The following is a 15,479-nucleotide window of genomic DNA, read 5'->3' as shown; positions in this document are numbered from 1 at the left end:
TACCTGGGCAGGATGCTTCTGCTCTTTTCATAAAACATCCTTAAGTCTTGAGGACTATTGGCCTGTTTTTATTTAAAAAAAAAATAGGTTTATTAATTAAACAACAGGAATAAAAATTCCAAATCATATGGTTGATGCTTCTATTCTTGCTATAGGACATAGATTCTGAACTTGAAAGCATGGATTGCTGAGGAGCCATAGGTGGACAGCAGGAACTTAATAAAATCCATAAAATTATACACAAATTACGCATATCTGGGCACTGCGGTCAGACTCTTGGAGAAGCCTGAAACTTAGAAAAGCTCAAGAACCAGTACTCTGGAGCTCAGGGACCAATAGTCACGGCCAATATGCACCTGGCAGGTACTCGTACCCTGTGAAACCCGGGTGTGCTTTACCTTAGGACGTGAAGAGATTCACAGCCATGTCCCAGCCCCCCACCCCCGCAGTGACAGCAGCACCCTCACAATGGGAGCCATGAGCTGGGGCAGCTGCCTACACATACAGACCAGACTAAAAATTAACGGCTAACCCGGCTGCGTCTCTGATTTTTAAATGCCAAATAACTTCCGTTTGTTTGATGCAGTGCTCAGACCCAGAAACCCTCTATGTGGTCAGGCACTCTGAGCTCAACAGGAACATCATGATTATGCTCTAGGGCTGCTTATTGCAGGGTGCTAGGGGAGAGAAGGAAAGGGAGACGGACCCAAAATAATTCCTATAAAGCCTGAACTGGCGCTCTCCCCCTCGGCAGTGACAGGAGCAGATATCTGGATAGAATAGATAGTGCACAGCAATATTGCCAGACCTGCTCTCGCGCCTACCTGGATTCCAGAACCCCCACACCAGGCCAGCAGGAAGCGCTGACATCACAGTCCACACCCCCTCCCCCCGGCCCGTTAGACTGACCCTCACTAGCGCTCACTGCCCTGGAGGACAGGCCCCGCTTCCTGCTCAGCCCAACCACAGAGGGAAGGCAGATAGAAAAGGGGAAGGAGAACTTGGTCTGGCTCAGGGCGCCGTCTCCGTCCGAAACAAAATCAGAATACGTCACAAAGAATCCAAAGACACCACTTTCACAGCGGCCTCCATTTCATAAGTCACAGGCAACGAACTGCCAAGATGAGGAGACCCCAAACGGAGCCGATGAGACAAACGTCAGGACACCTGAAAGGGAGGCTTTCCGACGAGGCACTGATAGATGACCGTCCCCACGCTCCACAGGTCCGCCTTGGCGTCGTACTGCTGAGACATAATCACCTCCGGAGCCTGGGGCGGGAGAGTCAGGAGACACAAGTTACGTTGTTACGTAATTAATGTGCATATATTAACTGACTGGAAACGGTCAGCTACTAGCAAAACTGCTAAAATAACAACAACCCACTGTGATATTTCCCTAATTAAAATGACTCTATAACGAACACTGAACTACTTTCTTACATTGGGACTTACTGGTGAATCTCAAAAACAATGTTGCACGAAAAGAAGTTGTAGAAAGGGCATTTATATATATTATTATGGACACATAAAATACAGCAAGAATATTAAAATAATGATTAAAAAATACACACACCGCCCTGGCCGGTTGGCTCAGTGGTAGAGCATCGGCCTGGCATGCAGGAGTCCGGGGTTCAATTCCCGGCCAGGGCACACAGGAGAAGCGCCCATCTGCTTCTCCACCCCTCCCCCCTCCTTCCTCTCTGTCTCTCTCTTTCCCTCCCACAGCCAGCCGAGGCTCCACTGGAGCAGGGTTTGCTCAGGCGCTGAGGATGGCTCTGTGGCCTCTGCCTCGGGCGCTAGAATGGCTCTGGTTGCAACAGAGCATTGCCCCAGATGGGCAGAGCATCACCCCCTGGTGGGCATGCCGGGTGGATCCCGGTTGGGCGCATGCAGGAGTCTGTCTGACTGCCTCCCGGTTTCTAACCTCAGAAAAATACAAAAAAAAAAAAAAAATGAAATACACACACCAATTACAGGACAGAGGTTACTTCTGGGGTGTGGGAGTGAAGACTGGGGAATGGGAATCGGGGGTACACTAGGAATTTGAACTCTGAAATATTTTATTTATTTCTAAAAAAAAAAGATCAAGGCAAACATGGCAAGATGTTAACTTTGTTAAAAACAGATGGTGGAGGCCTGACCTGTGGTGGCGCAGTGGATAAAGAGTCGACCTGGAAATGCTGAGGTCGCCAGTTCGAAACCCTGGGCTTGCCTGGTCAAGGCACATATGGGAGTTGATGCTTCCAGCTCCTCCCCCCCTTCTCTCTCTCTGTCTCTCCCTCTCCTCTATAAAATGAATAAATAAATTTAAAAAAAAATTAAAAAAAAACCAAACAACAGATGGTGGACACACAAGAGTGTTTGCTCTATTACTCCATTTTTTCCTGTCATTTGAAAGCTTTTACAATAGAAAAGCTGTCCCACAGAACACAAATAAAACTGTCATAAGAGCAAAGGCACTTCTCTGCTCCTTTGTTACAGCTGTGTTCCCACCTCTCAGCAGATGCTGCTTTTAAAAATACCATCAATCAAGACAAACATTAAATAGAAATGCCAAACGTTTTAAAAGAGGGTGAAAATTCATTTCCCAGGCATAACGTGTCTATTGTCCCTTGCAGATCTCTTACTGAGTCAACTTCCTTTAAAAATTAGTCCAAGCACTCTCTCTTATCCTTAAAGCTATGTGTCCATAGCTGGGCTAATTTCATACTCAAGGAGTGCAAAGTAATTTTAAGATTACCATATATTAAATTTAAAAATGTATATATAAGCAGTAAAATAATAATCAAGAAAGTAAACCTAATGTAAAAATTTTTTTTGAACTTTGATTACTAGTTCCCTTGATTTCAAAGCTGATTTTAGATTAGATGAAATCCTAATGGAAAATAAGCCCACTTTAAACTTAGAATTGGAAGTGGCACAGTATTTATGTCACAGGATTCTGAAGTCTCAGAATTAAGGTATTTCTAGACTTACTACCTGCCATCAGTTCCGAAGTCTCATAGCCTTCCCGATCAGACCTCACAGTTTGCAAATAGAGGCTGAGGAGGAAAGCTGAGGTTTTCCGCTTTAACTGGGACACTGATGAAGAGAACACCACAGGGGTCTTGTTGAGAGACCCATGCCAAAGATCAGTATATCCTACAGCTGAAGAGGTGTCCCCAAGAGGTGTTTTAAGTATTCCTAATACTACAGATCAATATAGCATGGCCACAGTTGGTCACTTTTTATCTTCAATTTAACCTAGAAGGAAATTTCTACCTCAATGACCAAATTTTAAAAATAACACAAAAGGCAATGAGCAAAGTCAACTAGCTTTTAGTCCACTACGCTAACGCAAAAGGTGTCTGCAGGGTAGCGCTGCCGGTGACACCAGTGTTAGTGACACAGGGGACAGCTCAGACTGCATTCAATCACACCCCGCCAGGAAACAAGCACTATACTTCGCGCCCAGTGCTTGTGGCTCTGTGGGCACTGGGACGCGGACACGCACTCACCATGTACATGGGGGACCCACACAGGGTCGCAGCCATCATGTTACTGTGCAGGTACCGAGCAAAACCAAAATCCGCTGTTTCACAAAACAAAACGGAGAAAACCAAATGATACCTTTGTTCACACTGAACATACATCATGTGATTTCTCAAGACACAAGGGGGCACAAAAGAACTGTGAGACATTAACAGCCACTGAATAAGACTGTTTACCAAATAAAAAAGGAACCACCTCCACCCTGACAAACCGAGAAAGAGCAGTCATCACCAACCCACTAGTCACTGCTCTGCACCAGTTTACGACTGAGGAGACAGCACAAGCTTTGCCAGAGAAGACGCTAATTAAAGTAAATAATTCATTAATACACCTCTCATTAAATATCAGTACCAGGCACAGAACCTGAACTGTTTTTATCCTGCAGATATCAGATGTAACCTATACAACATCAAAAAATTCTTAAAATATTGCTAAGAAATTATTTTTCTAACAGCCAAGGAAAACTTGTTATTTTTAAATCTAGTATTACAAACTGCCTCAAATAATTGAGATAGAAGAGTGCTAAAACACCTGCCAAATACGGAGACTGAACTAAATGGTCTCTCAGATTTCTTGTGTTAAAATCCCATGACTTGGCCTGACCTGGGGTGGCACAGTGGATAGAGTGTCGACCTGGAACACTGAGGTCACCAGTTCAAAGCCCTGGGCTTGCCTGGTCAAGGCAGGCACATGTGGGAGTTGATGCTTTCCGTTCCTCCCCCCTTCTCTCTCTCTCTCTTTCTCTCTTTCTCTCTCTCTTTCCCCTCTCTAAAATGAGTATTTTTTTAATCTAAAAAATAATTCTATATTTAAAAGAATAAATCCCATGAGTTGTAAAAAGTGTGGGTTACGCCTCTGCTGCCGACACTGCAGGCCCTGGGCTCCCTCCGAGGAGAAGCAGGGTGTCCGGCCAGGTTCCCGGTCCGAGTTCCAGAGAATTTTAGCATCGATTGCCAATAATGTAAAGGGTTCACACTGCTCAAATACCTAACTAAATCCGATAAACATTTCCAAAGTGCAGCAAAATCACTCATTCTAACAAAGCTGAACTAAAATTATCTAAAAATACATAGTCTCAAAGCGTCCTTTGCAGGAAACAATGCAGGGCCCGGTACCTATTTTGATGCGAATACCGCTGACGCTGGACTTCCTGCGGCTGGTGTAGGACAGCAGGATGTTCTGAGGCTTGAGGTCCCTGTGGATGATCCCTTTGCTGTGCAGGATTCGCATGGCAGCCGCAATCTGATGCAGAAACACTCGGATGGTGTCCTCGCTGAGGGTCCCCTTAGCTGGCAGGAAAGGAGTCACAAATACGGGATTAAGCACACAAAGGCAAATGCCATCTGCACGTGCCATCGACAGTCTTGCTGTTAAGGGGCCAGCATGGAGGAAACTGGGTCCACATCCTTCTCCTCTTCTCACTGTAGTAACTGAGGTCCGTGAAGAGACACCAGGTATCTCAGACGTTTTCACTGGTTGTCGCTCGTTTTCATCATTGTTCATCATTGTTTTTCCCTCATTACTCTTTTTTTTTTTTTTTTTACAGAGGCAGAGATAGACAGGGACAGACAGACAGGAATGGAGAGAGATGAGAAGCATCAATCATCAGCTTCTCGTTGCGCATTGCGACTTCTTAGTTGTTCATTGATTGCTTTCTCACATGTACCTTGACCGCGGGCCTTCAGCAGACCGAGTAACCCCCTGCTGGAGCCAGGGACCTTGGGTCTAAGCTGGTGAGCTCTTTGCTCAAGCCAGATGAGCCCGCACTCAAGCTGGCGACCTCGGGGTCTCAAACCTGGGTCCTCCACATCCCAGTCCGACGCTCTATCCACTGCGCCACCGCCTGGTCAGGCTCCCTCATTACTCTTAGTACCACAGGTGCTCAGCAAAGGGGAGTTCTTTTGACAAGCCAAAAAAGAAGTCCCCCTTCACAGTAGTCAAATATCTGGGATGAATGTCCATATTTGATTCCAATCATTCTATGACCACAAGTTAAAAACAGGTGAGATCCTTGACTGGAGAGACTGGGACATGACCACCACTTAGACCTGTCAGGACTCCGTGTCCTCACACCTCCCTCCCCTCCCTTCCCCTCCCCTCCCCTCCCCCTCTCCCCTCCCCTGCTGCCCGACACTCCTACCCCATCACATCTCTCACCACTAAAGACACCGTTAAGGAGAAATGCTTTAAGCTACTTTCACTAAAGAAGTAGTAGGGCCTGACCAGGCAGTGGCGCAGTGGATAGAACGTCAGACTGGGATGCTGAGGACCCAGGCTCGGGACCCCAAGGTCGCCAGCTTGGGCGCAGGCTCATCTGGTTTGAGCAAAAGCTCACCAGCTTGGACCCTAGGTCGCTGGATCGAGCAAGGGGTCACTCGGTCTGCTGAAGGCCCACGGTCAAAGCACATGTGAGAAAGCAATCAATGAACAACTAAGGTGTTGCAACGAAAAACTGATGATTGATGCTTCTCATCTGTCTCCGTTCGTGTCTGTCTGTCTCTGTCTATCCCTCTCTCTCTCTGTCTCTATAAAAAAATAAAAAGAAGTAGTAAGTGGTCAGGAGTAGTAAATACTGCAGAGAATTGCTGAAGAGCTTGGTTTAGAGTCAGAGTGCCTTTGTTCAGATTCTAGCTCCTCCTCCCACCTACTGTGCGAACCTAGAAGAGGCTTGCCCACCCCTCGTCAATAAAAAGCTGAAAATAGATGAACTATATTTGATTTTTGTGACAATCCAACAAGATGGCACATTTAGGCCCTGGCCGGTTGGCTCGGCGGTAGAGCGTCGGCCTGGCGTGCGGGGGACCCAGGTTCAATTCCCGGCCAGGGCACATAGGGGAGGCGCCCATTTGCTTCTCCACCCCCCCCCCTTCCTCTCTGTCTCTCTCTTCCTCTCCCGCAGCCAAGGCTCCATTGGAGCAGGGATGGCCCGGGCGCTGGGAATGGCTCCTTGGCCTCTGCCCCAGGCGCTAAAGTGGCTCTGGTCTCGGCAGAGCGATGCCCCAGAGGTGCAGAGCATTGCCCCCTGGTGGGCAGAGCATCGCCCCTGGTGGGCGTGCTGGGTGGATCCTGGTCGGGCGCATGCAGGAGTCTGACTGTCTCTCCCCATTTCCAACTTCAGAAAAAATACAAAAAAATAAATAAATAAATAAAAATAAATAATTAAAAAGATAGCACATTTAATAATGGAGACTTTAGATAAAGGCCTGTCACATAACTACTCAAATATAGTCAGTACACACATATAATTTTACTGCAGTTAGTCTAAAAGTCACCAGTATAATTCCTTGAAACTCCACTGGGGATTTACTGCCCATTCTCAGCACCCGGGGCCAATACGCTCAAACCAACCAAGCCTTGGCTTCTCCAGGAGGAGAAGAGAAAGAGAGACAAGAGAGAAGGGGGAGGTAAGGTGAAAAAGCAGACGGTCGCTTCTCCTGTGTGCCCTAACTGGGCTTCGAACCCGGGACACGCCAAGCCAACGCCCTACTGCCGAGCCAGCCAGCAGAGCCACATTTGTTAAATTTAAGTAAAACATTCACATTGGCCCTGGCCGGACAGCTCGGCTGGTTAGTGTCATCCTGAAGCCCAGAGGCTGCCTGCCAGTCTGGCCCCCAGTCAGGGCACATGCAGGAACAGACCGATGTTCCCGTCTCTCTCTCTCTCCCTTCTTCTCTCACTAAAATCAACATATAAAGTTTTTTTTAAAAGATTCATCAATTACACATTAATCAATACCACTCTTGGATTCATTCTTCCATTGCAATTTTCTTTTTATTTTGAAAGAAGCGAAAGGGGCTAAATGTTCACTGATGGCAACCCCTAAGTCCTCTGCAGAAGAGAAATCAATGTGGTTTTCTCCTCTCTTGGGAAGGGACCCACCTCTCAAACACTGTCAGACAGAGGCACACAGAGGTAAGTACTCACACACAAGTACAGTTTGAGAACAAAACCACAACAACCTATAACTAGGCAGCAAAGTGACCACAAATATTTACTGAATGTTTCTATATAAGTACAGAAAACAGAGGTAGCATACTTCAGAAATAACTCCCAGAATTAAACAGATTATAGTACTATCTTTATTGAACACTGATACACACAAAAAATTACCTTGCAAATAATCTGCCAGGTCTCCACCATTGCAATACTGATATAGAAAAGAAAAAGTAATTTAAATTAGGACACCAGTTCAAGATTAATTCAATTATTATCAGCTAATTTTAATTAAAAATTCACTTGTATCTAATGTAAATCTAGCCTGAAAAACATAAGAATTATAGAATCAAAAATCTTTAATACTATTTTCCTTATAAAGTAGAATCTAAATCACTGAATCAACTTTATTAATTCAAAATTACAAATAATTTTCTAGTCTCAATTTTAAAGTGCGTACTAACTAAAAGGAATTTGAAATAAATTAAACAGAAGTTTGTATACTGCTTACCTCCATCACTAGGAAGACAGAGTTGGGTAATTCCTGAAAAGTAAATGATATTAAACATCATTTAGATTAGAAAAAAATTAAGCACAAATTAAAAAAAATAACTTGAACAAAAATACTATACCTGCTCATTATTAAACAAGTGAAAAGAAATCACAGAATCCATTAGCAAGTGAAAGTTTAAATCCCCAACAATGATTTAAGCATCTCAGCTTCAAAGGCAAATGAGGTTTTGACCATACTAATGTAGTCATTAAGAAGCTCAATTCTGGCCCTGGCCGGTTGGCTCAGTGGTAGTCCCAGGGTTCGATTCCCAGCCAGGGCACACAGGAGAAGCACCCATCTGCTTCTCCACCCTTCCCCCTCTCCTTCCTCTCTCTCTCTTCCCTTCTCGCAGCAGAGGCTCCATTGGAGCAAAGTTGGCCCGGGGGGGGGGGGGGGGCGGAGGATGGCTCCTTGGCCTCCACCCCAGGTGCTAGAGTGGCTCTGGTCGCAACAGAGCGACGCCCCCTGGTGGGCGTGCCGGGTGGATCCCGGTCGGGCGCATGTGGGAGTCTGACTGCCTCCCAGTTTCCAGCTTCAGAAAATTACAAAAAAAAAAAAAAAAGTTCAATTCTGCCTGACCAGGTGGTGGCGCAGTGGACAGAGCATTGGACTGAGATGCGGAGGACCCAGGTTCAAGACCCCCCAAGGTCGCCAGCTTGAGCACGGGCTCATCTGGTTTGAGCAAAGCCCACCAGCTTGGACCCAAGGTCGCTGGCTCGGTCTGCTGAAGGCCCATGGTCAAAGCACATATGAGAAAGGAATCAGTGAACAACTAAGATGTTGCAACGAAAAACTGATGATTGATGCTTCTCATATCTGTCCGTCCCTGTCTACCCCTCTCTCTGATTCTGTCCCTGGAAAAAAAAAAAAAAAAAAAAGTTCAATTCTGCCTGACCTGTGGGGGCACAGTGGATAAGGCGTCGACCTGGAACACTGAGGCCACCGGTTCAAAAAAACCCTGCACTTGTCTGGTCAAGGCACATATGGGAGTTGATGCTTCCTGCTCCTCCCCCTACCCTTCTCTCTCTCTCTCTCCTCTCTAAAAAATGAATAAATTAAAAATATATTAAAAAAAAAGAAAAAGAAGTCCAATTCTAGGCCCTGGACAGTTGGCTCAATGGTAGGTAAGTGTCGGCCCAGCCTATGTTCCAGGTTCGATTCCTGATCAGGGCACACAGGAGAAGCAGATGGTCGCTTCTCCACCCCTGCCCCTCTCACTTATATGTCTCTCTTTCTCTCTCTCTCCCTCTTTCTTTCTTCCCCTCCTGCAGAGCAAGTTGACCTCCTGCACTGAGGATGGCTCCACGGCCTCCGCTTCAGGCGCTAAAAAAAACCACATGGCTCCAGTTACAACAGAGCAAGGGTCTCAGATGGGCAGAGTATCGCCCCCTAGTGGGCTTGCCTGGTGGATCCTGGTCCCAGCACATGCGGGAGTCTGTCTCTGCCTCACCTCCTCTCACTAAAAAATAAAAATAAAAAAGTTCAATTCTGTTCATGAAAGAACTACAGAAAGATCCATCTTTTGGCTGTGGTTATAGTAAATTCACCACTTGGGGGGAAAAGAAGGATTCTCTAGCCCTCAGGGAAGCACTTCTACTTTGGAAGTTCATGATTTGGAGTGAGGACTTGGTAACCCCCAGCAACACTAACTGCACGATGACTTCTGGAATACAGACATGGTCCAGGGTACTTCACTTTCGATGTTCTGGTTTGTTTTTATGTTGATTTGGAGGCAATCACATTATCTGGGGATGTTTGGCAATTTCCTTGAAAACATTCCATCACATCTTGGTAACAGACTGGTTTTAAGGAACCGATTTGAGAAATTTTATCCAGTCTCTCGAATTTATGTAGCTCCAGCTCTGTTGCTTGGTTAAGTAATTCAAAGATTGATTAGCTGATTCTTTAATAACCTTTTTTTTTTTTTGTATTTTTCTGAAGTTGGAAACGGGGAGACAGTCACACAGACTCCCGCATGCGCCTGACCGGGATCCATCCGGCATGCCCACCAGGGGGCGTCGCTCTGTTGCATCCAGAGCTGTTGTTCTAATGCCTGAGGCAGAGGCCAAGGAGCCATCCCCAGCGCCCGGGCCATCTTTGCTCCAATGGAGCCTTGGCTGCGGGAGGGGAAGAGAGAGACAGAGAGGAAGGAGGGGGGGGTGGAGAAGCAGATGGGCGCGTGTGTCCTGGCTGGGAATTGAACCTGGGACTCCTGCACACCAGGATGACGCTCTACCACTGAGCCAACAGGCCAGGGCCTAATAATAATTCTTATCATGTTAATTAAGAATAAGAATTTTTTTTTGCCTGACCAGGCGGTGGCGCAGTAGATACAGCGTCAGACTGGGATGCAGAGGACCCAGGTTCGATACCCCGAGGTCGCCAGCTTGAGCACGGGCTCATCTGGGGCTCAGCAAGGGGTTACTTGGTCTGCTGAAGGCCCGCGGTCAAGGCACATATGAGAAAACAATCAATGAACAACTACGGTGTTGCAATGTGCAATGAAAAACTAATGATTGATGCTTCTCATCTCTCCGTTCTTGTCTGTCTGTCCCTGTCTATCCCTCTCTCTAACTCTCTCTGTGTCTCTGTAAAAAAAAAAAAGGATAAGTTTTAAAGATTTAAACTAACAACAAAATAATTTTATGTCTGCTGTTGAACCTAATAATAAAAACTTTGGGCATCTGTTTGTAGAGTCTTTTTTATTTTGTTTTCATAATTTATTTTTATTGGATTTTATAAAAGTTATCAGTTCCCATAGACTATAAATAAAAACTAGGGTCTCAAAACAGCTAGTTTAGAGCATTTCTGTGCAACAAGATCTCCTTTGAAACAACACTGCCCTGTGAAATAAAGAGAACTTAGCACACAAACTTCTTCTGATGGGTATTTTAATAATTGGTATTCCACGCCTGACCAGAGAGTGGCACAGTGGATGGAGCTTCAGCCTGGAGACTGAGGGTCCAGGTTCAAAACCCCGAGGTCGCCGGCTTGAGCATGGGCTCATAGACATGGGGCCCAGGTTCAAAACCCCGAGGTCGCCCATGGTCAGTGGCTTGAGCAAGGGGTCACTGGCTTGGCTGGAGCCCCCTGGTTAAGGCACACATGAGAAAGCAATCAATGAACAACTAAGGTGCTGCAACTATGAGTTGATGCTTCTCATCTCTCTCCCTTCTTGTCTGTCTGTCCCTCTTTCTCTCTTGCTAAAACAAACAAATTAAAAAAAAGAAATATAGTATAATAAAATCACATAACATGTCTGTTAAGCAAAACAAAAGATGAAATATTGCCAATCATGCACGTTGGCCGACTTTGACAACAGATCTCAGAGCCTGGAGGCTGTCACCGGGTAAATGCCACACTAGGCAAGTGTGACTCGAGTAGTTAAAGGAGGATTTTTAGAACACAATATGCCCTCTAACTATAAGCCAACTACTTGCTCTGCTGCTCCATCCCAGAAACAGTAAGTTGCTCCACAGACGGGCTTTTTAAAAGGATTTCCAAGGGCAGTTTTGACAATACAGAAATGTTGTCTTAGAAGATGACTTCAGAAACTAGCTGTTCCATCTCCAAATAAAGCACGACATGCCATGGGGATAATCACAGCTCCATCTGGGACACGAATATGCAGTTTCCTTCTTGTTTACTTTCTAACATCTCTACAACTAGCAGATGTTGCTTTTGCAGTAAGAAAAAAAGCACTCTAATTTTTTATTAGTCCACTACAGTCCTTCCTACACTGATCACGGAAATGCTAGATCTGGTGTCAGCATTCCTTTGCTTGGCCTTTAAAACAACACTATTACTTTTGAAAAAGTTTACTCTTGCAGCTCATGACTTGTTTTACCCTATTGTCCCACACTTTTTTAAACAACTTCTTAATAAGTATATAACTCAAGCTATATATATTTTCAAAAAGAATAAGGCAATTTTCTATTTCTATGCAGATTCACTTAAATGTCTATGAAATAGGGAAAAAAATGTAAGTTCCTTATTAAGAGACATGACAGTTTGTTTTTAATCCAAAAGAAAGTACCTGAACATCATAGAGTGCTACGATATTTTCATGCTGAAGTTCCTGTTAAGAAAATGAAGAATTCAAAATTCATATTTTATTTTAATAATGTTAATATAGTTTAATATGCAAATAAAAATTAATTTAAGTATACACACACGTACATATATGCTATTTCTAGTACACGACAGTTCTGTTATTGTAACATTCAACCTACTAAAGAATAAGAAATGTGCCTGGTCAAAATTTACTTGGGGCCTAAATATCTTTTTACCACTATTGTTTTTTAGACGCTTAACAAGGTACCGATCAAAGTACTTGTTTACAAAATAAGTGTCATATAGTTAGTATGACTACAGACTTTCTGCTAACCTTTTAAATTTAATAATTTGTAACAGCAATAGAGGCATAAAATTCCACAGCACTTCTTAAAAGCACATTATTTGCCTGAAAGAAAATGAAGTATAGCACTTTGCTCAAAGGGCCATCCACCTAACAGAGGAGAGTCCATGTTCACATTAGTTTGGGAAGCACTGGGCTACATTCACCTGCATCGACTTCTACATAGCATGATTTTCAGACTTTCTTTAATACGCCAAGTGCTTTGGGACTCTTCAAGGCGTGTTTAGCATCAGAATTCATGTGACCACTGGAGTCTTTCACTCAAAGCATCTCACTTGGATAACACTGCTGTGACAGTGATCTAAAAGACGACTTCCAAGGAAAGTGAGATCCCAAGGGCACCCGGCTCGGCTCTCCGTACACTTATCCGTACGGTGAAAGGGATCAACAACAGAAAAGGTCAATGCATACAAGGGGTGCCTGTCTCTCTTCAAACAACAACAAAACAGGGGAAGGAGGAAAAGAAATTATGAGAAACTAAAATGAGTTTCCACAGAATCCCTCTAAGCATTGGACAAGAGCCACTAACATCATTTTTTTTTTAAATGCTCAATGTTTTAAAAAACAGGGCATGCAAAAATAAAAGCAACAGGTAAAAATTCTCAAACTTGGGTCCAACTACCAAAATTACAAAGTATGTATGTCATCATGTGTTCACTTAAAATAAGTCTTAACCCGGTATGAAATGCCACCTCAAGAAACATACCTTTAAGATTTTAATTTCCTTCCCAAGCAGTATTTGTGATTTTGACAAATTCTTTTTATTAATACTTTTAATAGCTACCTCCCAATCTGTTTTCTGAAAAGGAAAAAATAGTGTTATTCCTCCTATAAATTGTTTCACAGAAATAATTCAACAGGGAAAAAAAATCTATAAGCCTAAAGATGTTTTTAGCAAAATCCATGGACAGCACTAAGGGTAAAAAATGGAAAAGAATCTGCATCCCCAGCAACTGGAAAATGATTTCATAAAATTACAGTGTAACAGACCACCAACTTACATCATTCACAAAAATAAACTCAAAATGGATAAAAAAAATTACAGTGTAACAGTTCATGTCCGACAAGATAGCTACTAAAAAATAATACGAAGGACACATAGTAACCAGCATTAGGTGGAAAAGAAACAAACAACAGTTTAGAACTATTAAAAGTCATGAGGAAATGTGGATAGTAAAAATGAGAAGTGGATGAGCGTCCCTGGCGGACGGCTCCTGTCGACAGGGAGGTGGGATGGTTAATTGCAAACAGTATTTGACACCTTGGCTGGATTGAGCCATGCTTTAAAACCATTTTTTTCCTCTCGAGTTTTAAGTTATTTTTCATAACAAATGAAAAGCGGTATTTATTACTTGATCAGATAAGAAACAAACCCGGCCCGTTGGCAACAACCGTCAAGAACTGCCAAACCCTTTATATGATTACTTCCACTCCTGAGGTGGCTTTCCAAATTCTTTAGATTCTAAAACCTCGGCTGACCCTCTTTTCGAAAGAGCAAGAAAACGTTAAAAAAAATTAAATAAATAAATAAAAGCAACCTGCTTTCGTGTTGATTTGTGTTGGAAAACGGGAGTGTCCACCCAACCCAACCGTCTTTCCCACCCGGGGTCCGCCTATGTGACCCCTTCCCGCCCCCCAGGAAATGAAGACGGTCCGGGACTCTCCGGGGGTGTAGAGGCACCGACGCTGGGAAGTGGGGAGATACCCCCTCCCCCAAGTTTTGAGACAGACTCGTGAAAAGCAGCCCGTTTTTCCGCTGGGGCTGCAACCTCCGAGCTCAAAGGGGTCAAGAGCGCGGGGCGCGCAAGAAGAGGGGGTTCAAGTCCCAGGGGCGCGCGCTCCCGGGCCCCGCAGGAGAGGTCCTGCGGAGTTCAGGGCAAGTCCCAGGGGGGCAGGGAGGCTCCCCGGGGCGCCCCGGCCCTCGGGAGGCGGAGCCCGGCCTCCCTGCCGTCCTCGCGCGACCAAAACAAACACGCGGCGCTGACAGTGCGCACAATGGCCGCGCCGCGCGGTCACCGGCCGGCCTCGGGGGCGCCCGCCGCGCCGGGAGGTCCCGGGTCCCCGGCGGCGGCTCACCTGGCGGTGCCGCCCCCGGAAGACCACCGCGAAGGCCCCGTGTCCCACGAGGTCCCGCTTGCTGTACTCGAAGTCGCCCACCACCTCCATGGCCGCGCCCCGCGGGGCATCCGGCAGGCGGACCGGGCAGACCAGGCGGGCCGGGCAGGCGGCGCGGCGGCGCGGGGCCGGGATCAGCGCCGCGGGCCGGGATCAGTGCCGCGGGCCCGCCGGCCGGGAGCGCGCCCGCGGGCGGCCGGACTGGGGCAGCCGCGGCCCCGGGCCCTGGCGGACGCTCATGTCGAAGGGCCCGCCCCGCGAGGCCTGGCCCGGCCGCGGCCGCTGCTCATGGCCCGCCCGCCCGCTGCGGGGGCCTCGGGGCCGCGGGGCGCAACCTGCCCAACGGCCTCGGCGCAACCCCGGCCGTCACTGGGCGGCCCCGGCGCCGCGCCCAGCCCTCCCCACCCCCATCCCCCGGCTCGCCGTCCGGCCGCTGCGACCCTTTCGGCCCCGGGGCGCCGCTCCGGCGGCGGCGGCAGGGGCGGCAGGAGCAGCAGGAGCAGCAGGAGCAGCAGGAACAGCGGCCGCCGCCCGGAGCGCCGACCCAGCTGCGAACCCTCCTGCCCCTGGCCTCACGGCGGCGCCCGGTGCACCGACTGCCGGCCCTCCGCGACGTCAGCGGCTCTTATATGACGCAGCACGCAGCCGGGCGCGCTCCCTCCGCCAGGAAAAGGAGTGCGCCCGCCGGGCCCGCGGGGGTCCCCAGGCTATCGCCGAGTCCAGAGAAGCGCCGGACTCGCGGCTACCGCCGCTCTAAGTAACTCTCTACGGTCTCCGCGCGGGCCTGGGCGGGACCCGCTGGGAGGTGCGTTCATGGAAAGCGGGTCCTGACCTCCCTCCCTCCCAGCTGTCAGCCGGACCCGAGAATAGCTTGGACAATGCAGAGCCCCGGAGACCCCCCGTGACAGCCAAGGAGCATCTCCTACAACC

General features: G+C 47.0%; 1 protein-coding gene across 7 annotated transcripts in view; it reads right to left on the bottom strand.

The window, feature by feature from the left end:
* The window catches only part of ULK2 (unc-51 like autophagy activating kinase 2), a 53,163-nt gene extending 38,019 nt beyond the window's left edge, over positions 1 to 15,144 (bottom strand). For all 7 annotated transcript variants that reach the window (XM_066264370.1, XM_066264374.1, XM_066264373.1 and 4 more), the window contains exons 1-9: positions 14,511 to 15,144; positions 13,141 to 13,233; positions 12,054 to 12,095; positions 7,976 to 8,008; positions 7,642 to 7,678; positions 4,647 to 4,820; positions 3,498 to 3,571; positions 1,168 to 1,269; positions 4 to 62 (exon numbers count right to left, since the gene is read on the bottom strand). In XM_066264370.1, coding sequence (XP_066120467.1) covers positions 4 to 62; positions 1,168 to 1,269; positions 3,498 to 3,571; positions 4,647 to 4,820; positions 7,642 to 7,678; positions 7,976 to 8,008; positions 12,054 to 12,095; positions 13,141 to 13,233; positions 14,511 to 14,600 — 704 coding nt within the window. In that variant the 5' untranslated portion in view covers positions 14,601 to 15,144. The remainder of the gene's footprint in view (positions 1 to 3; positions 63 to 1,167; positions 1,270 to 3,497; positions 3,572 to 4,646; positions 4,821 to 7,641; positions 7,679 to 7,975; positions 8,009 to 12,053; positions 12,096 to 13,140; positions 13,234 to 14,510) is intronic.
* Between the last annotated feature and the right edge of the window lie 335 nt (positions 15,145 to 15,479).

This window comes from Saccopteryx bilineata, chromosome 2 (assembly GCF_036850765.1).
Source record: "Saccopteryx bilineata isolate mSacBil1 chromosome 2, mSacBil1_pri_phased_curated, whole genome shotgun sequence".
Lineage (NCBI taxonomy): Eukaryota > Metazoa > Chordata > Mammalia > Chiroptera > Emballonuridae > Saccopteryx > Saccopteryx bilineata.
The sequence above is the reverse complement of the archived record's forward strand: the minus strand, read 5'-3'. Positions and strand labels throughout refer to the sequence as shown.